The 22,479-nt window shown below is 43.8% G+C and overlaps 1 protein-coding gene across 3 annotated transcripts; it reads left to right on the top strand.

Annotated features, from left to right (window-relative positions):
* Positions 1–9,486: 9,486 nt before the first annotated feature.
* LOC136767848 (butyrophilin subfamily 1 member A1) lies at positions 9,487–21,228 on the top strand. 3 transcript variants are annotated; one of them, XM_066721889.1, is made up of 8 exons: positions 9,487–9,565; positions 10,215–10,374; positions 11,250–11,597; positions 13,755–14,024; positions 14,337–14,444; positions 16,261–16,287; positions 16,651–16,668; positions 20,326–21,228. In XM_066721889.1, the coding sequence occupies exons 2-8, from the start codon at positions 10,302–10,304 to the stop codon at positions 20,862–20,864; spliced, it is 1,383 nt and encodes a 460-aa protein (XP_066577986.1). In that variant the 5' UTR covers positions 9,487–9,565; positions 10,215–10,301; the 3' UTR covers positions 20,865–21,228. The 3 variants fall into 3 exon arrangements, with proteins under 3 accessions (XP_066577986.1, XP_066577988.1, XP_066577987.1); XM_066721890.1 differs by lacking the exon at positions 9,487–9,565 and adding an exon at positions 9,576–9,741; XM_066721891.1 differs by lacking the exon at positions 20,326–21,228 and having other exon boundaries at positions 16,651–18,812.
* The last annotated feature ends 1,251 nt before the right edge of the window (positions 21,229–22,479 follow it).

The following is a 22,479-nucleotide window of genomic DNA, read 5'->3' on the forward strand; positions in this document are numbered from 1 at the left end:
CACAATACAGTCACCCACACTCACATATGTATATACACTGTAATAATGGGACCAATGTCAACATTATTACAGTAGTAACATTGTACTAGCAGAGGTGCTGTGCTGCGTAAGGGAGCGAGGGTTGTGTTGGGGGGGTGATTGTAGCCAGCCAGTACAGTATTAATTATTGGGATATTCTGTGCAACAGTTGAATCCATCAATCTTTCTCAGAGTTCTATCAATCAGCTAGATAGAACACTTCTGGGAGGAACTGGAATGGCAGGGCAGGATAGCAATTATTATATACACTCACCTAAAGGATTATTAGGAACACCTGTTCAATTTCTCATTAATGCAATTATCTAACCAACCAATCATGGCAGTTGCTTCAATGCATTTAGGGGTGTGGTCCTGGTCAAGACAATCTCCTGAACTCCAAACTGAATGTCTGAATGGGAAAGAAAGGTGATTTAAGCAATTTTGAGCGTGGCATGGTTGTTGGTGCCAGACGGGCCGCTCTGAGTATTTCACAATCTGCTCAGTTACTGGGATTTTCACGCACAACCATTTCTAGGGTTTACAAAGAATGGTGTGAAAAGGGAAAAACATCCAGTATGCGTCAGTCCTGTGGGCGAAAATGCCTTGTTGATGCTAGAAGTCAGAGGAGAATGGGCCGACTGATTCAAGCTGATAGAAGAGCAACTTTGACTGAAATAACCACTCGTTACAACCGAGGTATGCAGCAAAGCATTTGTGAAGCCACAACACGTACAACCTTGAGGCGGATGGGCTACAACAGCAGAAGACCCCACCGGGTACCACTCATCTCCACTACAAATAGGAAAAAGAGGCTACAATTTGCACAAGCTCACCAAAATTGGACAGTTGAAGACTGGAAAAATGTTGCCTGGTCTGATGAGTCTCGATTTCTGTTGAGACATTCAGATGGTAGAGTCAGAATTTGGCGTAAACAGAATGAGAACATGGATCCATCATGCCTTGTTACCACTGTGCAGGCTGCTGGTGGTGGTGTAATGGTGTGGGGGATGTTTTCTTGGCACACTTTAGGCCCCTTAGTGCCAATTGGGCATTGTTTAAATGCCACGGCCTACCTGAGCATTGTTTCTGACCATGTCCATCCCTTTATGACCACCATGTACCCATCCTCTGATGGCTACTTCCAGCAGGATAATGCACCATGTCACAAAGGTCGAATCATTTCAAATTGGTTTCTTGAACATGACAATGAGTTCACTGTACTAAACTGGCCCCCACAGTCACCAGATCTCAACCCAATAGAGCATCTTTGGGATGTGGTGGAACGGGAGCTTCGTGCCCTGGATGTGCATCCCACAAATCTCCATCAACTGCAAGATGCTATCCTATCAATATGGTCCTACATTTCTAAAGAATGCTTTCAGCACCTTGTTGAATCAATGCCACGTAGAATGAAGGCAGTTCTGAAGGCGAAAGGGGGTCAAACACAGTATTAGTATGGTGTTCCTAATAATCCTTTAGGTGAGTGTATGTCGTTCTTGGCAGACACCCTTATCCCGCATGACTTACAGTTTACACGAGCATTACAGAAGTGCAGAAATACAAATCAATCCAAAATTCAATCTTAGCATTACAAAAAGGCAGTAGTAAGAATTGTAAGCATTACAAGAGTGAGATGTTACAGTGTTCCTCTGGGTGTCAGTCAAAAGGCTCACAGGCCGGTGTGAGACGTTACATAATGTAAATACAGTGTAAACAGTGCACTGACTGACTGAACACTACAGTACATTTACATTAGCACAGGGGTTTCCAAGCCTGTCCTGGAGGACCCCCTGCCCTGCTGTTTTTTTTATATAACTGAGTCTTATATGACATTGTTAGTTCAGTTAAGGAATCAATTAAGCAATTAAGATCTCGGTTGAGACCAAGGTATCCCAGCAGGACAGGGGGTCCTCCAGAACCGGTTTAGGAAATCCTGCTTTAGCACACAGAGAAGCTGGGGAAGTAAAGGGGGGTATATTGACCATTTCACTTTACATAAAGGTCAATTTGGTTTTTATTAACTTCTTAGCAGACACACCTACCCAGAGTGACTTACAGTTTTCACAAGAAACATTTTCCAAAGCATCACAAAGTGCAGTAAATACAGTCCACAACAAAAATAATGTGTAATAAACCAAATAAACAAACAAGTGCAGAGTCCTGTCCCTGGTGTGTGGTAGGCGTTAAAATGACATTATAGAAGCGAAAGCAATACATTTGAAATAGGAGCATAGTTTAATATCAAAGTGTGTAAGAGCAAGAGTGCTGAGCTGTGAAGGAAATTAGGCTGCGGTAGGGAGTGATCTGGAGGGGGTGCAGGAACAGATACGAGTCTGCAAACAGTCCAAGCACACTGACTGAGACTGGACACTGCAGTACAGTGTTGCCAGATGTTAAAGATAGTATCAAACTCTGCACTTTAGATTTTGAACATCGTACACTACAAGAAAATGCATTCGAGTCCGCGACCTGACGGTGCCTTGTCCTCCGAGTCCACCGGTATAATGATCGTACATTTGAACAGAAACCCTGAGCGACAGGGTCATGTGGGAAAGATGGCAAATACCAGCTCCCGACTTGATGAAAGTAACAGTGATCAGGTGGGCTGGTCTGACAGTCACTGTGCAACACATCTGACGTCACACTGACTGACCCAGACTAACAGGAGCAGCTACATTATAATCAAAGCATGTGGACAATCGCTTTCTACATATTACATGTGTGTATTTCATACAGCCTTTATTCGCATCTTTATCAATGGCGCCAGTCATTTTGTAGGTGACTGTGCATATACAGTATATAGTGTGTATGTGTGCATGTATGTATGTATGTGTGTGTGCGTTTCTTACCTACACATCAACTGGGACATCACATGCTCTTAATGAATACGATGCCCCTCCATGTGCCTCTTGCTATATGACGTGATCTCCATGTTGTCTGAGCAGCTGAATTAAAGTCTGCAGGTGACATTAATATGAACATGATATTAAACATGTTACTGTGCACGTAGCAGGTGGATCCTGTGTTGTGTGTCAGTGCTGTATGTTGGGCTCAATGGCGGTGATCAGTGATTGCGCAGCTCTTGACTGCAGGTCTGCGCACACAGGGGCTTTAATGAGTCGCTGAACCGGCGCTGCTGTTGAAACCGATACAGTCGACACCATCCAGACCAGCCCACCTGCGCACTGATTGGGTCAATTGAAATAAGGGTCACACATGACAATATAGAGCAGTCCAACAGTGTTTTTGGAAGCCCTGCCGTGTCAGACCCCAGTGTGCACAGTCCTGCCCCTGCCATACTGCCTCACTGTGATCTCAGTGTAAAAGGAAGTATCTCACAGCATGCATCTGTGGTGGGTACAGAAGCGTGAACAAAGTATATTAAACTAATATGAAATATGCGTGAACAGACCAGAGAGTATTAACTTTCTGTGACTAAAAGTGCGTGTATTTGAATGTACTTTATAGTAGGCATTACACTTGTTAATGTGTGATGATCGATGTTTCTGGCCTAGTTTATTGGAGCAGCTGATGACTCGATTGCTTTTCCTTTTCTCTGATCGTTCACCTGAAGGGGGAGGGGCCGCGCTGCATAGACAATACAGAGACTCTGATGAGGCGGCAGCGTTCCTGTGTCCTGTCATTATTTAATATAATTATTTCCCCCTCATCAGGCGGTGAGGGTACTACACATCTCAGTATGTAGTGTATGAGTCTCAGTATGTAGTGTATGAGTCTCAGTGTGTAGTGTGTGTCTCAGTATGTAGTGTATGCGTCTCAGTATGTAGTGTATGCGCGTCTCAGTATGTAGTGTATGCGTCTCAGTATGTAGTGTATGCGTCTCAGTATGTAGTGTATGTGTCTCAGTATGTAGTGTATGCGTCTCAGTATGTAGTGTATGCGTCTCAGTATGTAGTGTGTGCATCTCAGTATGTAGTATATGAGTCTCAGTATGTAGTGTGTGCGTCTCAGTATGTAGTGTGTGCGTCTCAGTATGTAGTGTATGTGTCTCAGTATGTAGTGTATGCGTCTCAGTATGTAGTGTATGCGTCTCAGTATGTAGTGTGTGCGTCTCAGTATATAGTGTATGTGTCTCAGTATGTAGTGTGTGCGCATCTCAGTATGTAGTGTATGCGTCTCAGTATGTAGTGTATGTGTCTCAGTATGTAGTGTATGTGTCTCAGTATGTAGTGTGTGCATCTCAGTATGTAGTGTATGAGTCTCAGTATGTAGTGTGTGCGTCTCAGTATGTAGTGTGTGCGTCTCAGTATGTAGTGTATGAGTCTCAGTATGTAGTGTGTGCGTCTCAGTATGTAGTGTGTGCGTCTCAGTATGTAGTGTATGACTCTCAGTATGTAGTGTGTGCGTCTCAGTATATAGTGTATGTGTCTCAGTATGTAGTGTGTGCGCATCTCAGTATGTAGTGTATGCGTCTCAGTATGTAGTGTGTGCGTCTCAGTATGTAGTGTGTGCGTCTCAGTATGTAGTGTATGCGCGTCTCAGTATGTAGTGTATGTGTCTCAGTATGTAGTGTATGAGTCTCAGTATGTAGTGTGTGCGTCTCAGTATGTAGTGTGTGCGTCTCAGTATGTAGTGTATGAGTCTCAGTATGTAGTGTGTGTGTCTCAGTATGTAGTGTGTGCGTCTCAGTATGTAGTGTATGAGTCTCAGTATGTAGTGTGTGCGTCTCAGTATAGTGTATGCGTCTCAGTATAGTGTATGAGTCTCAGTATGTAGTGTATGAGTCTCAGTGTGTAGTGTGTGTCTCAGTATGTAGTGTGTGCGTCTCAGTGTGTAGTGTGTGTCTCAGTATGTAGTGTGTGCGTCTCAGTATGTAGTGTGTGTGTCTCAGTATGTAGTGTATGAGTCTCAGTATGTAGTGTATGCGTCTCAGTATGTAGTGTGTGCGTCTCAGTATGTAGTGTATGTGTCTCAGTATGTAGTGTATGAGTCTCAGTATGTAGTGTATGCGTCTCAGTATGTAGTATATGAGTCTCAGTATGTAGTGTGTGCGTCTCAGTATGTAGTGTGTGAGTCTCAGTATGTAGTATATGAGTCTCAGTATGTAGTGTGTGCGTCTCAGTATGTAGTGTATGTGTCTCAGTATGTAGTGTATGAGTCTCAGTATGTAGTGTGTGCGTCTCAGTATGTAGTGTGTGTCTCAGTATGTAGTGTGTGCGTCTCAGTATATAGTGTATGCGTCTCAGTATGTAGTGTATGCGTCTCAGTGTGTATTGTATGCGTCTCAGTATGTAGTGTATGTGTCTCAGTATGTAGTGTATGAGTCTCAGTATGTAGTGTATGTGTCTCAGTATGTAGTGTGTGCGTCTCAGTATGTAGTGTGTGCGTCTCAGTATGTAGTGTATGAGTCTCAGTATGTAGTGTATGAGTCTCAGTGTGTAGTGTATATGTCTCAGTATGTAGTGTGTGTGTCTCAGTATGTAGTGTATGAGTCTCAGTATGTAGTGTATGAGTCTCAGTATATAGTGTGTGCGTCTCAGTATATAGTGTATGTGTCTCAGTATGTAGTGTGTGCGCATCTCAGTATGTAGTGTATGAGTCTCAGTATAGTGTATGAGTCTCAGTATGTAGTGTGTGCGTCTCAGTATGTAGTGTGTGTGTCTCAGTATGTAGTGTGTGCGTCTCAGTCTGTAGTGTATGAGTCTCAGTCTGTAGTGTGTGCGTCTCAGTGTGTAGTGTGTGTCTCAGTATGTAGTGTGTGCGTCTCAGTATGTAGTGTATGCGCGTCTCAGTATGTAGTGTATGCGTCTCAGTATGTAGTGTATGTGTCTCAGTATGTAGTGTATGCGTCTCAGTATGTAGTGTATGCGTCTCAGTATGTAGTGTGTGCATCTCAGTATGTAGTATATGAGTCTCAGTATGTAGTGTGTGCGTCTCAGTATGTAGTGTGTGCGTCTCAGTATGTAGTGTATGTGTCTCAGTATGTAGTGTATGCGTCTCAGTATGTAGTGTGTGCGTCTCAGTATGTAGTGTATGAGTCTCAGTATGTAGTGTGTGCGTCTCAGTATATAGTGTATGTGTCTCAGTATGTAGTGTGTGCGCATCTCAGTATGTAGTGTATGAGTCTCAGTATGTAGTGTATGCGTCTCAGTATGTAGTGTGTGCGTCTCAGTATATAGTGTATGTGTCTCAGTATGTAGTGTGTGCGCATCTCAGTATGTAGTGTATGCGTCTCAGTATGTAGTGTATGTGTCTCAGTATGTAGTGTATGTGTCTCAGTATGTAGTGTGTGCATCTCAGTATGTAGTGTATGAGTCTCAGTATGTAGTGTGTGCGTCTCAGTATGTAGTGTGTGCGTCTCAGTATGTAGTGTATGAGTCTCAGTATGTAGTGTGTGCGTCTCAGTATGTAGTGTGTGCGTCTCAGTATGTAGTGTATGACTCTCAGTATGTAGTGTGTGCGTCTCAGTATATAGTGTATGTGTCTCAGTATGTAGTGTGTGCGCATCTCAGTATGTAGTGTATGCGTCTCAGTATGTAGTGTGTGCGTCTCAGTATGTAGTGTGTGCGTCTCAGTATGTAGTGTATGCGCGTCTCAGTATGTAGTGTATGTGTCTCAGTATGTAGTGTATGAGTCTCAGTATGTAGTGTGTGCGTCTCAGTATGTAGTGTGTGCGTCTCAGTATGTAGTGTATGAGTCTCAGTATGTAGTGTGTGTGTCTCAGTATGTAGTGTGTGCGTCTCAGTATGTAGTGTATGAGTCTCAGTATGTAGTGTGTGCGTCTCAGTATAGTGTATGCGTCTCAGTATAGTGTATGAGTCTCAGTATGTAGTGTATGAGTCTCAGTGTGTAGTGTGTGTCTCAGTATGTAGTGTGTGCGTCTCAGTGTGTAGTGTGTGTCTCAGTATGTAGTGTGTGCGTCTCAGTATGTAGTGTGTGTGTCTCAGTATGTAGTGTATGAGTCTCAGTATGTAGTGTATGCGTCTCAGTATGTAGTGTGTGCGTCTCAGTATGTAGTGTATGCGTCTCAGTATGTAGTGTATGAGTCTCAGTATGTAGTGTATGCGTCTCAGTATGTAGTATATGAGTCTCAGTATGTAGTGTATGCGTCTCAGTATGTAGTGTGTGAGTCTCAGTATGTAGTATATGAGTCTCAGTATGTAGTGTGTGCGTCTCAGTATGTAGTGTATGTGTCTCAGTATGTAGTGTATGAGTCTCAGTATGTAGTGTATGCGTCTCAGTATGTAGTATATGAGTCTCAGTATGTAGTGTGTGCGTCTCAGTATGTAGTGTGTGAGTCTCAGTATGTAGTATATGAGTCTCAGTATGTAGTGTGTGCGTCTCAGTATGTAGTGTATGTGTCTCAGTATGTAGTGTATGAGTCTCAGTATGTAGTGTGTGCGTCTCAGTATGTAGTGTGTGTCTCAGTATGTAGTGTGTGCGTCTCAGTATATAGTGTATGTGTCTCAGTATGTAGTGTATGCGTCTCAGTGTGTATTGTATGCGTCTCAGTATGTAGTGTATGTGTCTCAGTATGTAGTGTATGAGTCTCAGTATGTAGTGTATGTGTCTCAGTATGTAGTGTGTGCGTCTCAGTATGTAGTGTGTGCGTCTCAGTATGTAGTGTATGAGTCTCAGTATGTAGTGTATGAGTCTCAGTGTGTAGTGTATATGTCTCAGTATGTAGTGTGTGTGTCTCAGTATGTAGTGTATGAGTCTCAGTATGTAGTGTATGAGTCTCAGTATGTAGTGTGTGCGTCTCAGTATATAGTGTATGTGTCTCAGTATGTAGTGTGTGCGCATCTCAGTATGTAGTGTGTGCGCATCTCAGTATGTAGTGTATGAGTCTCAGTATAGTGTATGAGTCTCAGTATGTAGTGTGTGCGTCTCAGTATGTAGTGTGTGTGTCTCAGTATGTAGTGTGTGCGTCTCAGTCTGTAGTGTATGAGTCTCAGTCTGTAGTGTGTGTGTCTCAGTCTGTAGTGTATGAGTCTCAGTCTGTAGTGTGTGCGTCTCAGTATGTAGTGTGTGCGTCTCAGTATGTAGTGTTTGCATCTCAGTATGTAGTGTGTGCGTCTCAGTATGTAGTGTATGCGTCTCAGTATGTAGTGTGTGAGTCTCAGTGTGTAGTGTATGCGCATCTCATTTGCAATTATGTTGTAAGTCGCCCTGGATGAGGAGGTCTGCCAAGAAAAAAAAATAATAATAATAAATATATATATTACATAACTAGTAAAATTGTATAAAATGGAAAGAGAGCGTTACTGTATCTTCTGTAACTGTTGATTCAAGCTCATCCGTACTAGATGGAATAAGAATAGGTTCATGCATAGAGAGATTCCAATTTAAATGGACAAATAAAATTATGAAAAGTGAAATGAAAACAAGTTTAAAATTATATTCATCTTTGGGGAGGTGGGGGGCGACCTGCCACCGAGAAAGTTTGGGAACCAATCAAGACGGGGGCCTCCAGCATAAATGTTGCCTAGGGCCTCCACATGTCTTGGTGGGATCCAGGTGGGGGCTTTTCCAGCTTTTGGCTGCAGGGCTATGAACACACAGGATGTTCAATGAGTTGACAATCGATTCCCATCCCACACAAATCACCCCAGACCCGCCAAACCCAGCGCAGAGCAGCTCGCCTGCTCACTGATTGGGTCAGGAAGACCGTCACTCAAACCTGCTGGACCAATGGACAGCCAGGATCCACGCCTCCCCCCAGGCCCCGCCCCCACGACAGAACAGCGCCAAAACTCGTAACGAAAAAACAACGAAGCAAAGAAAGTGAAAGTGAAGGAGAAGTGCTGCTCTTCAGAGCCGAGAAATAACCCGTCAGCACTGAGACTCCGGCTTGTGTTTGTGTTCATGACAGAGCAGCAGATTTCTGTGAAGAACAAGCAGAGAGGAGAGGAGAGGAGAGAAGGACAGGGTCACACACTGCAGTGACTGACAGACACAGAGAGAGAGACAGAGACAGTGAAGGAGAAGTGCTGCCTGTGTGCGCAGCTGCGGCGCCATTACTGAGTGAATCTGCGCTTCAGCTCCTCCTTGTCTCGGTACTGGATTACAGACACAGAGAGAGAGACAGAGACAGTGAAGGAGAAGTGCTGCCTGTGTGCGCAGCTGCGGCGCCATTACTGAGTGAATCTGCGCTTCAGCTCCTCCTTGTCTCGGTACTGGATTACAGACACAGAGAGAGAGACAGAGACAGTGAAGGAGAAGTGCTGCCTGTGTGCGCAGCTGCGGCGCCATTACTGAGTGAATCTGCGCTTCAGCTCCTCCTTGTCTCGGTACTGGATTACAGACACAGAGAGAGAGACAGAGACAGTGAAGGAGAAGTGCTGCCTGTGTGCGCAGCTGCGGCGCCATTACTGAGTGAATCTGCGCTTCAGCTCCTCCTTGTCTCGGTACTGGATTACAGACACAGAGAGAGAGACAGAGACAGTGAAGGAGAAGTGCTGCCTGTGTGCGCAGCTGCGGCGCCATTACTGAGTGAATCTGCGCTTCAGCTCCTGCTTGTCTCGGTACTGGATTACAGACACACAGCCGCCCGACCGCCTCTGTGACGTCACGCTCCTGTGCACAGGTGACTCTCAGCTTCACTTCTTCTGTCCAAACTGTCTTTCTGTCTTTCTGTGCTTATTCTCACACTTTGTGAAAGTTTAGGCAACGCCTTTAAAAATACAATCCGCTGCTTCCTGTTTTACCACCGAGACTGAAGTTGATTTCCGGGCGCCATTGCTGCTGCGTGTCGTCTTGCTGGTATTAATGTCGGACACATTGAATACATACGCGTCTCTGGTCTAAAATGGCAGCATTTACAGCTGAAGAAATGTGTGCACAGTGTAATACTGTGTAATCTTGTGTAATATCAGTAAAGATCAATAAAAGGTCTCTATTGAACAGTTCACTCGTGCAGCGCAGACTCAGGACAGGAAAGCGCGGCGGTGAAGAGACTGACGTCTGATAGTTGAGATAAATGAAGAGCTGGATCTCCCCAAATATAATCTAGTTAAAATATAGTGTTACATGTTCACGTAAAGACGACGATTTGGGAATTATTTCACAACCTTTTACTTCTGAATCATAAGAATAATTTGTGAAAATCAGTAACAGGCCGCATGTGTGCACAGACACGAGTGCAATGGCTGTATCTCCCAATCATAATAGCTGTTTATTGTGGTTATTCAGTGCAGTACACACAGTTTCTAATGTTACACTTTGCTGTTCCTCAGTTCTTCCTCACCTGGGCTCTGAGACACTGCTCTCCAGCTGGGATTGGCCTGCGAGTCTGTCTGTCTGTCTGTCTGTCTGTCCCAGGGATGAAGTCTGACCGATCAGAGTGGCTCTGTGTGATTGTCCTGCTGCTCCAGCAGACCTCAGTGTCAGGATCAGGTACAGTGAGGACACTTTTATTCTCCATAATGAACTGAGCTCAGACACTCAACAGCAGGGCTTCAACACAGCACAGCAGCCCAGCGCAGCTCAGCTTCAGCTTCTGCACCAGAGACACATCCACTGCACAGCTCACACCAGTGTCTTTTTCACACATTTAACTTAAATCTTGTTTTTTTTTCCACAATTATATATATAATATATATATAATATATATATATTTAATAAATACTGGTCCCACAGCTCGGACCAGTGAGAGCAGACACAGCAATGCAGTAGTGTGGGAAAGCCTGTGTTTTTCAGAAAGGTGTGACTGCGCAGCTTCCCCTCAAGACACGTGAAGTTCTGATCCATAGACGTTGATTGGACTTGGGCTTCTATGACAAAAAAAAACATTAACAATATATTACCTGATTCATTGGGAAATTAAGAAACGTGACAGTCATTGTTAACGTAGCCAACATCGCTAATTAATAGCTGAGTTACTCTAAGGTACGGTGCTTAAATTAAGGCAGAATTAATATACGTCATTTATTTGTGTCTCAGCTCCACTCCCCAGTGTCAGTTCTCAGCTCCTGCTTTAGCTTCATGTTGGCTGGTTAATGATGGCTAATGTCAGCCATTCATATGTCCCATATAATACAATACTAATATATATTACTTCCTATATTCTTCTGTAGAATTGTACATAAATATGATGTACTGTATTATGTACTACAGTATTCTACATAATACTACACACATACTGCAGTGCACTGTTGTATTCTATAGTACCATGTGATGTAGTATAGTACTTACTACAGCAGATACAGCCATTACTGCTCCTGTTTCATAGTGATATCACTTGAGCCAACTGTGTGTTATTGTCTCTCCAGAGAGGTTTGAGGTTCTTGGTCCACGTTACCCCATTGCTGTTCACCCTGGAGAAGACACTGTTCTGCCCTGTTACCTCTCACCCAACATCAGTGCTGAGGGCATGGAGATCAGGTGGTTCAGAGAGGACCACTCAGCCCCTGTCTGTCTCTTCTGGTACAGCCGGTATGACTTCGACAAGCAGATCCCGTCCTACAAGGGCAGGGCTGAGCTTTTCCCAGAGGAGTTCAGGAAAGGCAACGTGTCTCTGAGACTGAAGGATGTGCGCAGCTCTGATGATGGACTGTACAAGTGTCTGGTCGAGTCTGCAGACTCGTATGAAGAGGCTCTTATTGATGTGGTTGTCAGAGGTGAGTGGTTTATCACAGTTATTAGGATCATCATGCACAGCAGCAGCTTTTCTAGTTTCTTTTGTTTTGTCAGCACTAGTCCTTATGAGTCACTGATGACATTATCTCACTGACAAACAACTGGTATAATACTGTGCAGACAACACTGTACTGGTCTGCTTGTGCACTTCATAGCAGCTCTGAGCAGGATGTGTGTGCAGCTGCTGTTGCTGTCTATGGCGTCTCCACACACTGCAGTCTGGTGTCTGACTACACTGGGACTGAAGCCACAGCAGCTCACAGGACTCTCCTGGGAATGGGCTGTAGTCGGTGACAGAGCATTGCAGTCGGGGGCCAGAGCACTGCAGCTGGCACAGCTGGCACAGAGCAGACCAGTGTCTGTGCTCATGCTCACTGTAATAGAGCAGCTTTTATAAAAGTGTCCATTTGAGTTCTAGCCCTCGTGTTTATTTTTGTATTATGATATCTTCATAAGTTAACAATTTCAAAACATAATTTCCCCCAAATAACTTAAAAAGCATGTTGACCTCTAATTAAAATTTTGATTTTCCTCATACACTCACCTAAAGGATTATTAGGAACACCTGTTCAATTTCTCATTAATGCAATTATCTAACCAACCAATCACATGGCAGTTGCTTCAATGCATTTAGGGGTGTGGTCCTGGTCAAGACAATCTCCTGAACTCCAAACTGAATGTCTGAATGGGAAAGAAAGGTGATTTAAGCAATTTTGAGCGTGGCATGGTTGTTGGTGCCAGACGGGCCGGTCTGAGTATTTCACAATCTGCTCAGTTACTGGGATTTTCACGCACAACCATTTCTAGGGTTTACAAAGAATGGTGTGAAAAGGGAAAAACATCCAGTATGCGGCAGTCCTGTGGGCGAAAATGCCTTGTTGATGCTAGAGGTCAGAGGAGAATGGGCCGACTGATTCAAGCTGATTGAAGAGCAACTTTGACTGAAATAACCACTCGTTACAACCGAGGTATGCAGCAAAGCATTTGTGAAGCCACAACACGTACAACCTTGAGGCGGATGGGCTACAACAGCAGAAGACCCCACCGGGTACCACTCATCTCCACTACAAATAGGAAAAAGAGGCTACAATTTGCACAAGCTCACCAAAATTGGACAGTTGAAGACTGGAAAAATGTTGCCTGGTCTGATGAGTCTCGATTTCTGTTGAGACATTCAGATGGTAGAGTCAGAATTTGGCGTAAACAGAATGAGAACATGGATCCATCATGCCTTGTTACCACTGTGCAGGCTGCTGGTGGTGGTGTAATGGTGTGGGGGATGTTTTCTTGGCACACTTTAGGCCCCTTAGTGCCAATTGGGCATCGTTTAAATGCCACGGCCTACCTGAGCATTGTTTCTGACCATGTCCATCCCTTTATGACCACCATGTACCCATCCTCTGATGGCTACTTCCAGCAGGATAATGCACCATGTCACAAAGGTCGAATCATTTCAGATTGGTTTCTTGAACATGACAATGAGTTCACTGTACTAAACTGGCCCCCACAGTCACCAGATCTCAACCCAATAGAGCATCTTTGGGATGTGGTGGAACGGGAGCTTCGTGCCCTGGATGTGCATCCCACAAATCTCCATCAACTGCAAGATGCTATCCTATCAATATGGGCCAACATTTCTAAAGAATGCTTTCAGCACCTTGTTGAATCAATGCCACGTAGAATTAAGGCAGTTCTGAAGGCGAAAGGGGGTCAAACACAGTATTAGTATGGTGTTCCTAATAATCCTTTAGGTGAGTGTATAACACCACCTGATACCACAGTGTTTTTCCCATTTCCCTCAAGCCCCACCTACTGCTCTTCTCCAGACGGTTCATTGTTTGCTGTCACAGATTGATCTTTTTAAATTTCTAACCTCATTTCATGATTTAGTTCATTAGTACTGTATCAGAATATAATCTTCAACAGTTGAGCAGGTCCAATATTTTCTGTTAGTATTAAATAGTATTGGTTTTAAATGTGTAATTATACTATTATCTGTACATGTTTTCTTGTAATGTTGTGGTTTTGTCTTCTTTGAAAGACACTGAAACACTTTTCATAAAATGTTGAATGACCTATGTGAGATTGATACAAGACATATATTTTAAATGTTTGTTAAATATGTCAACTGTTGACAGGCCAGTCCTCAGTGTCCCTCCACTCTGAAGGAGGTCAGACCTGGCTGGAGTGCAGGTCAGGGGGCTGGTACAATGAACCTGCAGTGATCTGGACAGACAGGGACGGACACGACGTCACATCACTGTCCAAAACCACAAAGCAGAGAGACAGTGAGAGGCGTCTCACTGTCAGCAGCTTCATCACAGTCAGACAGGAGTCCAATGTCTTTACCTGCCTGATCAGAAATACAGTACCTGAAGCAAACTGGGAAGCCCAACTCCACATAGCCAGTGAGTATTAGATGGACAGCTGTCATGGTTGAAGTTGCTCAAGTTTCTGTATCACAATATACAGTGAAAGATGCTGGCTTTTCTTACACTGTTACCTAAACTGCTTTATTAATCTGATTTATCTTCAATTGGTCTATTAATAGACTAAGATCTATTTTTGAATTGTGTGTTTGGGTTTGTAAACTGGATTTACAGGTTCATTAGAATCCATCTCGTCCCAGTGCTGTGTGGCTTCATCAGTAGGGATCAGGCCAGTGTCTGAGGAGCTGAGTGTCAGTTCCTGTGGGTTAATGCTGCTGTTCTGTTCTCCAGGGGACTTCTTCCCTGACCCCTCTGGGTGGATGGTGTCTTTATTCCTAATGGCCGCTCTCACTGTGGCAGCAGCTGCTCTTCTGATGATCCAGTGGAGATGGATGGATAGTGAGTGATCAGTGTTCATGTGTTTGAACTTGTTTAGAAAACAATTGTGACAGTGTAAGGGGTTGTGTCCACACTGTCGGGGCTCTGTAAGGCGGGGCTCAGGAAACTGTAAGTGAAATGAGTGCAAACGTGGTGATTTATTTAAAATACAGACGGTGCTTCAATCAAACTACAAACCAGAGCAAAACCTAACTCTTAATTGAGTCTAAACTAAACATATAACAAGTCCCTCTTTATACTAATGATTATAAACACAAGCACAGCAACCAAGTTTTGTCCACAAACCAAAGCCATCGTCAGTTCAATGCACAGTTCCGTTTGATCAAATCCAATCCTTCTCTTAACACTTGTAACAAAACTCTCCAGCTCATCTCCCCGGCTGTCCTCCTGCCTCTCCACAAGGAGAAGTCTCAAATGTCTTTATTTTATCGAGGAGGCGAGCAGGTAATTGGACTCCGGGTAAATCACCCCACCTGGATTCAGGGAGTGCCGAAGCTTCACGGGGCGGTCGTTCGCCACGCTGCCTGGTACTGCATCATGCAATCATACGACATCTCACATTTTCCCAGTGGACCATAGTCCAGTCAGTGTATTGAGAGCTGTTGATTACAGGGCAGCATCTTCTCAAGCTGAGGTTTGCTGGAACATGTTAATTGAGTGACAGACAGAACCACTTCCAGGCAGAACCACTGTCACCCCTGAACAGTTGTCTTTGCCATCACTGATGAAAATCCCACACTGTAGAAGCCCCAGTCTCCTCCGACCATTTTTGATCTGTGACAGTGGAGGAGTGTTTCTCATGATCATCTGGGGGCAAATTGTGATTTTGTTGTTGTTGGAGAGTTACGGTAATTGAAGAGTCGGAAATAATCCAGACACGTGTAGGGTGAATGATAGGGCTTCATATGATATATTAACCCAAAACAGATCGTAAAAACTGTTTCTTGTCAAACCCTGTTCTTCGGAGTTGAACTATGGCGCAGTAACACAGTAAGGCCCTCCTCGTATTACATAGACACACAGGGAAAGCATGCAGTTCTTCAGTAACCCTTTACACCCAGGTGCTTCCCACTGCTAGAGACATGTTTACAAATACCTTACTGTTATTTCACACATTTATAAAGGTTCTCGAGTATTAAAAATACCCTGGTATATTAAAACCCAATGAGTACCCAGAATATCCCATACCTGTACCAACCAAAAAACATACAGTATAAGGACAATATATCAGGAGTATGAAAAACAATACACATACATGATGTGGATGGTAGTCAAGGTGGGTTCCAAAGAGGCAGTAACAGGACAATTTTATGGTGAAACCACAGATTTATTGTCAATAAAATCAGGATTCCTGCCCTTTAAACACAAAACCAAAGAAACATAGAACAGTGGTTGTAATAAACAAATACAAAGCATATCCACATAAAGCAGGACAGCCAACAAGTGTGTGCTGCTGTGACCAAACCCAGTGGAGCCCCTCACTCACATTGTGCAGTGGTGTGGTTTGTCTGGGAGCCAACAGATCGATTGACCGTGCCTTGAGGTGAAGGACAAAAAACACATACCTGTCAATCAATCAATCAATCATCAACTCGGCGGCACTCATAATTGTGCCTCTAACACAGGGGCGCCGCAGCCCGTCACACAAGCACACATTATTATTACACAGTGCACATTCTCGGGTAACAAATGGTTTTCTAAAGGGGAATACAATTCTCTAAATAACTCCCCAATTAATCAATTAAAATCACTTTCTGTGCTGAACATGAAATCGCTGTATTGAGTTATTGATTCCACTCCTTGTGTCTGTTTGCAGAGAAAGAGAAAATGTGGCTGTTCAAGGGTAAGTAACTTAATAAATGGTGGAATTGTTTTCTGTAATTACTCTCTTAACTATTGTACTACAGCTTCTGAAAAGGGCATCACTCTAGTCTTTTCTTACAGAGAACTATAGTGAACTATATAACATCTAACAATGTTTTATGTAAAGAGTTTAAAATTAACTTTAGTACTTTTTTAAAACAAAGTTAGAACTGAAGTTAGTAAACATACAGTATTTCTGGTTCCTAAACAAGGAAAATTAGGTTTCTCCTCAGTTTCTGCTTTTGTATGAAATCCAGATTGGGAGGACAGCATGGTAGGATATTAAAGCTGTCATTGTCACTGATGTCTGAGAGTGTAATGGATTGTCTTCTCATATTTTCAGGTCTTCACAGAGTCTGGGGTAAGTGTTATTGTCACGTGTGCCTCGGGGGCTCGGGAACAGAGGACCCAGGTGCAATGCTGGATCGAGGGATCGTCGGGAAGGCGTGGGTCGGGTACCGGCAGATCAGGGCAAGAGAGGCAAGGCAGAGTCGTGATCAGAGGGGCGGAAACAGGACTCAGCGTCGTAAGCTGTGCTGACGAGACTTCGCCCCGTGTGAGGGCAGTGAGGGGTTTAAGACAAGGAGCAGGAACAGGGAAGAAAGGTGCAGAGCCAATGGAAACGGAGGACAGGAGCAGAAGTGCACAAGGGTGTGGAGCAATGTTAATTGGGTGATTGATAGGTGAAAAGAGAACAATAAGGGGAAAGGACAGACAGGGAAGACAGCGGCCTCTAGTGGAGATAGAGGGCGATGGCTTAAAACCATGACAGTTATGTTGTGAGGTTTTGGGAGACGGATATTGACTGGTGTTTGAGACATTAGAACGTCGATTTAACAATGATATTGTTAATTATGGTGGGGAATTAACTAGGGCGTGACTGGACGCTGTCTGTCACGGCACGGCTGCTGCTGACGCCGCTGATGAGGTGCTCATGTGCCGCAGCTGTATTGTCGCTCCCTCGCAAACAGCCTGCGGACTCACGGCTGCGGGCAATGAGCACCGAGGCGACTGTGACATCAGCGGCAGCTGTGCTCTGTCTATTTAATGGGGGGGGGGGGCGAAATAACCATACAGAAGGAGGACTGGCGTCCCTACCTTAATCTGCCCGGAGGACACCGTTTGGTTTGTTTTGGTTTGGTTATGCCCGGACACCGCCGGATTACAAGACTCTCTCTCCGCCCACTGTGTCCGGCTTTTACACAGGGGACTCTGGAAGAACTGAATTAGAGGGCTTTCCCCAGAACAGGGAGATGCACGTGCGGTCTGTGCACTTCAGTTCTTCTTGTTCCCTGTCTGCGATCGGGCAACTTCTCGGTTCCCTGACTTCATCCAAAGCAAGCAATCCAGGGGGGTAGACAACTCAGTCGTTTTCAGGCAGGGTCATTATGAGTAAGTGTCGTTGTTGTCAGGTGCGGGTCAATTCACAGATCAGGGTCTCAAGTCTAAAGCTGTGTCATTATCCAGAAGCCATCACTTCTCTGCTCTCCTCAGTGCTGTGGTTAAGCACTCCTTACACCCTCTTGCACTTCCCCTCAAATACAACGCCCTGATCCTCAGGGGTGCGCTACCCTTATACTGTTGTCTGATGAGACACAGGTGATGAACCTGCTCAGGCTGACAGGTGCGCGGCAGGCATTTCTTCAGAGATGATTGAAGGGGAGCATAGGGAGGCACTTCATCTGCAAATACTACAGTCATCAACTGCTCCCCATGGGGTGTCACACGTGGGACTGATCACACAGGGACACAGTGGATTGTTTAACTAAAAAAAGCATTTGTATATCAATATTATTCCTGCTGTGTGCACAGTGAGTGTGCGGTGGGGTATTTACCTGTGATACATGAGCCAGGGGCAACACCAGGGTAGTTCTTGGGGTGGTGGGTGTCCCCGGAAATCTATCGGCCTCCCTACTGCCAGTAAGTATATCAACCACATTACGCTGCCCTCTTGTTTCAGGAAAAAAAATCACCAAATCTCCAGTAAACACTTTCAAATGGAAACGCCTCCCTTGAAATCCATGTCTAAGTCAACCCATGCAGTATAAATTGATGTACCTGTACTTCTCTCTGTTATAAAAAAACAAACCACAACAAACATTTTTATTCCAGCCTTCAGAGACTCACAGGATAACTGTTAAAACAGGTCTGGCTCATGATTAAAATCAATAAATAAGTCATTATATCTGCATCTGCATCTGTATTGTATGCAGTTAACTGAAAGCCTTTATCTCTGAATTTTACATTCATCTTGGGTTAATTAATTTAATGAAATGAAAAAGTAAAGACTGATATGTTTAGTAGAAGAGAAACAAGCGGTGCTAGTTGTAATGCAGGTACAATGCAAGTGTGTCACTGTGTCCAGCAGCTGCTGTGCTGAGCCGATGGACTCGGGTTCAGGTTTGGGAAGCGGCTCAGTGATCTGCGCAGATGGATGCATGTTTTGATGTCAATACGTTTTATTTCACCTGAAGCTACAATACATTCAGTTCCTTTAAATAGCAAGTCGTTGTGTGTCAGACTCTGTTCACTGACCGGGACATCACAATAGTAAGAAATGCTCGTTTCATTATTTCTGTTTGTTTAGAGGCTATACACGTTGACTGGGATATGTGCTAATAAAGGCAACGTACTAAATATATAACACACATCTCTGAATAAACTTAACCACAAATACGATGGCTTATCTAAAGATAGCGCTTCTTCAGTTGTAGATTCAGGACAGCATTGCAGTCCCAAGTTAAGTGTGCAGTTCATGGTATTTAATTTCGATACTCAGTCCATATGAATCAAATCAATACAGAAGTGACTGTATCCTCTTCACTTCAGTGCAATATAAATGTACAGAGGAGGGGGTTGAACTTGTGGATGGGGGGGGGGAATAAAAAGAGATGACCTTTGATTTTACATCTTTATAACTATTATTAACTTTCACTGAAATTAATATAATTATTCCACCATTATTAAGGACTGAATGTGTCCAGTTGTTTTGTGGACACCCTGTCTGTCATTTATCTCTGGAAACTATATTGTCTTGTATTATTATTTCCTATTGCAGAGTAGAGCTCATAGAGGAGAGAGAGGGAGGAAACTTTAGACACTTTTGAAAGGACGAGTGAATAGTATTTCCACAATGATGAACACAAGCCCTGTTTGCTCGTCAGCACTGGGCTGTGTGGTGATGGTTGGTCTGATGGTGTTGTCTTGCTCAATGGCCTGCACTGTGAAAGAGGGTCAGGACCTCGTTAGCATGTGGCTGCAGATAAACCAGCTCGTCAGCTAAAGTCAACAGGAGTCGCATCACATGCATGGATGTGTATTCATTATCCTCGTCAGTTACTGTCAAGTGACCGTGGTCTGTCAATAAACATATATATTTACACCACGATCTGCACCAGCGCTGCTTACATACAGAGGAAAGCGCATTCAGTTCGTTAATAACAGTAACTGAAGCCTCGGCTCCGCCGGTTTGAGCGCCGCGTCGCTGTTTGTAAAGCAGCCGCTCAGATCCGCCTGAGGAGCAGCAGCGACGTGTTAAAAACACAGAGACACCGCGACTCACCTGACGAGACAGGACTGTGTCTGTGTTATTATCTGTGCTTCACACCATCAATACACGTTTCTGTTACACACATTAGGAGGAGCTGGACGTGTAGAGACGACATTATATTCACACCAGCAGCGGCCAGTTAACCGGCTCTGAACAGAGGAAACCGCATGAACTGCACAGATACATTCACTGTGAACATGAAACACACAGTTACATGTCGAAATCATGGATCATCCTGAATGAATCATTAACTCAATCGGATACTTACATCTCTGCATTGACGCTCGGATGTAGAAAAACGGCACAAAGGAGAGGAGGTTTGTTTGCAGGTTTGCAGGAGAAAATGGCTGCCTAAGGACATTTGCAGAAAATGTGATGAACTAAATGTTAAACACTTGAACACTAGAGGCGACACGTCACAAGCTAAAGGTCTTTCTGATCCCAGTGTTTCCTCTTGTTTTCCCACAGCTGATGTGACTCTGGATCCTGATACAGCACACTGTGCACTGACCCTGTCTGAGGATGGGAAGAGAGTGAGATGGGGAGACGGACAGGATCTCCCTGACAATCAGCAGAGATTTGATTACTGGGACTGTGTCGTGAGCAGAGAGAGCTTCACCTCAGGGAGACACTACTGGGTGCTGGAGGTGAATGGATGGTGGAGAATAGGAGTCACCAGAGAGTCTGCAAACAGGAGAGGAGGGATCAGCTTCACTCCCCAGCAGGGATACTGGTGTCTGGACTGTGACTCCTCTTCTCTCTCTGCTCTCACTGACCCTGAGACCCGCCTCCCTCAGACTCTGCGTCCCAGGATGCTGGGGGTGTGTGTGGACATTGAGGAGAGACGGGTCTCCTTTTACACAGTGGAGTCCAGGGCTCATATCTACACCTTCACTGACATGCACTTCCCTGAGGGAGACAAGATCTATCCTTTCTTCTGGACCTTGGATGAGGATAAAGACCTTGTGATTCTGCCTCCTGTTGAGACTGAAACGGGACATTCATGAGAAAATCGTTATTATTATGATGATGTCGCTCTGTGGCTCCTGCGCTTCTATATATATGTTGTAAAATAAGTGTCTCTTATTAATTCAGTTATTAGTTCAGCTCTGCAGCCTCACGGGTTTCTGACCGAGTGAAACACCTTCGTTCATTTAGGAAATCAACACGTTAATAACTTTCTCATTATTACTATGAATATCATGTATCATGAAATAAAAGTGTGATTTGCTTGATTTTGCACTGAAAAAACGAAATAAAATCTGAAAATGGGAGATTTTTCAAACGTTATCACCCACATTGAGAGGTTTCTATTGCTATTGGAAAACGATTTGTTTTTTTAATAAACTTAAAAACCTATATTTACCTCAATATTGTGATATTTTGTCCAGTAAGAAACAATTCCCAACGTAATTGAATGAAAAGACAAACTCGTACAGAATATGGGTTAATTGTAATTGCTGCTGGAGGCGGGGCTTCAGTCCAGCTGGCAGCGAGCGGATTGGCTGGAGCTGAAACAGCGCTGCGCTCTGACTGGCTGGTTTTGAGGCGGAGTGACGTGCGGATCCTGCTGACGTCACTGTAGAGAAATGGCGTCTGTGCTGTGGATTTGCTGTCCAGTAGCTGCGAGTTGAGCTTCATTGCCGTGTCCGTAGTGACATGATGTCCCTTGTGTCCACAGCAGTGTCACAAAGACACAACACTGTCTCTTACACAGCGCTTGATTCAGCTGCTCTTTTGATAAGCCTGTATGTGTTTATGTATAGTGTGTGTGTGTGTATATATATATATCTATATATGTGTGTGTGTGTGTGTGTGTATATATATCTATATCTATATATGTGTGTGTGTGTATATATATCTACATCTATATATATATATGTGTGTGTGTGTATATATATCTATATCTATATATGTGTGTGTGTGTATATATATCTACATCTATATATATATATGTGTGTGTGTGTGTATATATATATATATATATATATATATATATATATCTCAAACAATCGGATCAGTGCGGCCTGATTATTATTTTATTTATAGCAGACGTTGGTCTTGATCTGCTTTGTACTGCAATCTGCTGTCTGACTACATCAGTGTTTGTGCTGCTGACTGTCATAGTGCAGCTTCTATAAACGTTTCCATTTGAATCCCATCCCTCATGTCTTTATTGTTAATGTTATCTTTACAAGTCATGAATACTCCTTAATTCCACCTAATTTGTATAAAAAGGCATGTTTTCTTCTCACAGTAAATCAATGTGCATGTTTCTCACACAGCACCGTACCCAGTGTCACAATGTGTCTTTATTATTCACTCAGGCCCCACCTACTGCTCTTCTTCACACGGTTCAGTGTTTGCTGTCACAGATTGATCTTTTTCAGTTTCACCCTCATTTCATTATTTGTTTCAAATGTATTTTCTTTTACCCCCAATAGTAATTGTTAATCTCTTGAGTTCTCATGTTCTCTTTTCAGTTTGTGTTTAAAACAGACACAACTGACCAGTTCTGTGGTTGGTTATGCCTTCAGTTTGGACACAACACAATAATACAACATCCATAAATCTGTTTCAATAACTTTTATTTAAAGCATAAATAACAAATACATTGTGTTG

This window comes from Amia ocellicauda, chromosome 14 (assembly GCF_036373705.1).
Source record: "Amia ocellicauda isolate fAmiCal2 chromosome 14, fAmiCal2.hap1, whole genome shotgun sequence".
In the NCBI taxonomy this organism is placed as follows: Eukaryota; Metazoa; Chordata; class Actinopteri; order Amiiformes; family Amiidae; genus Amia; species Amia ocellicauda.

Coding starts and splice junctions, on each gene's coding strand:
- LOC136767848 (XM_066721889.1), top strand. CDS start 10,302: ATGAAGTCTGACCGATCAGAGTGGCTCTGTGTGATTGTCCTGCTGCTC. Junction 10,375..11,249: donor GACCTCAGTGTCAGGATCAG/GTACAGTGAGGA, acceptor TTGTCTCTCCAG/AGAGGTTTGAGGTTCTTGGT. Junction 11,598..13,754: donor TATTGATGTGGTTGTCAGAG/GTGAGTGGTTTA, acceptor AACTGTTGACAG/GCCAGTCCTCAGTGTCCCTC.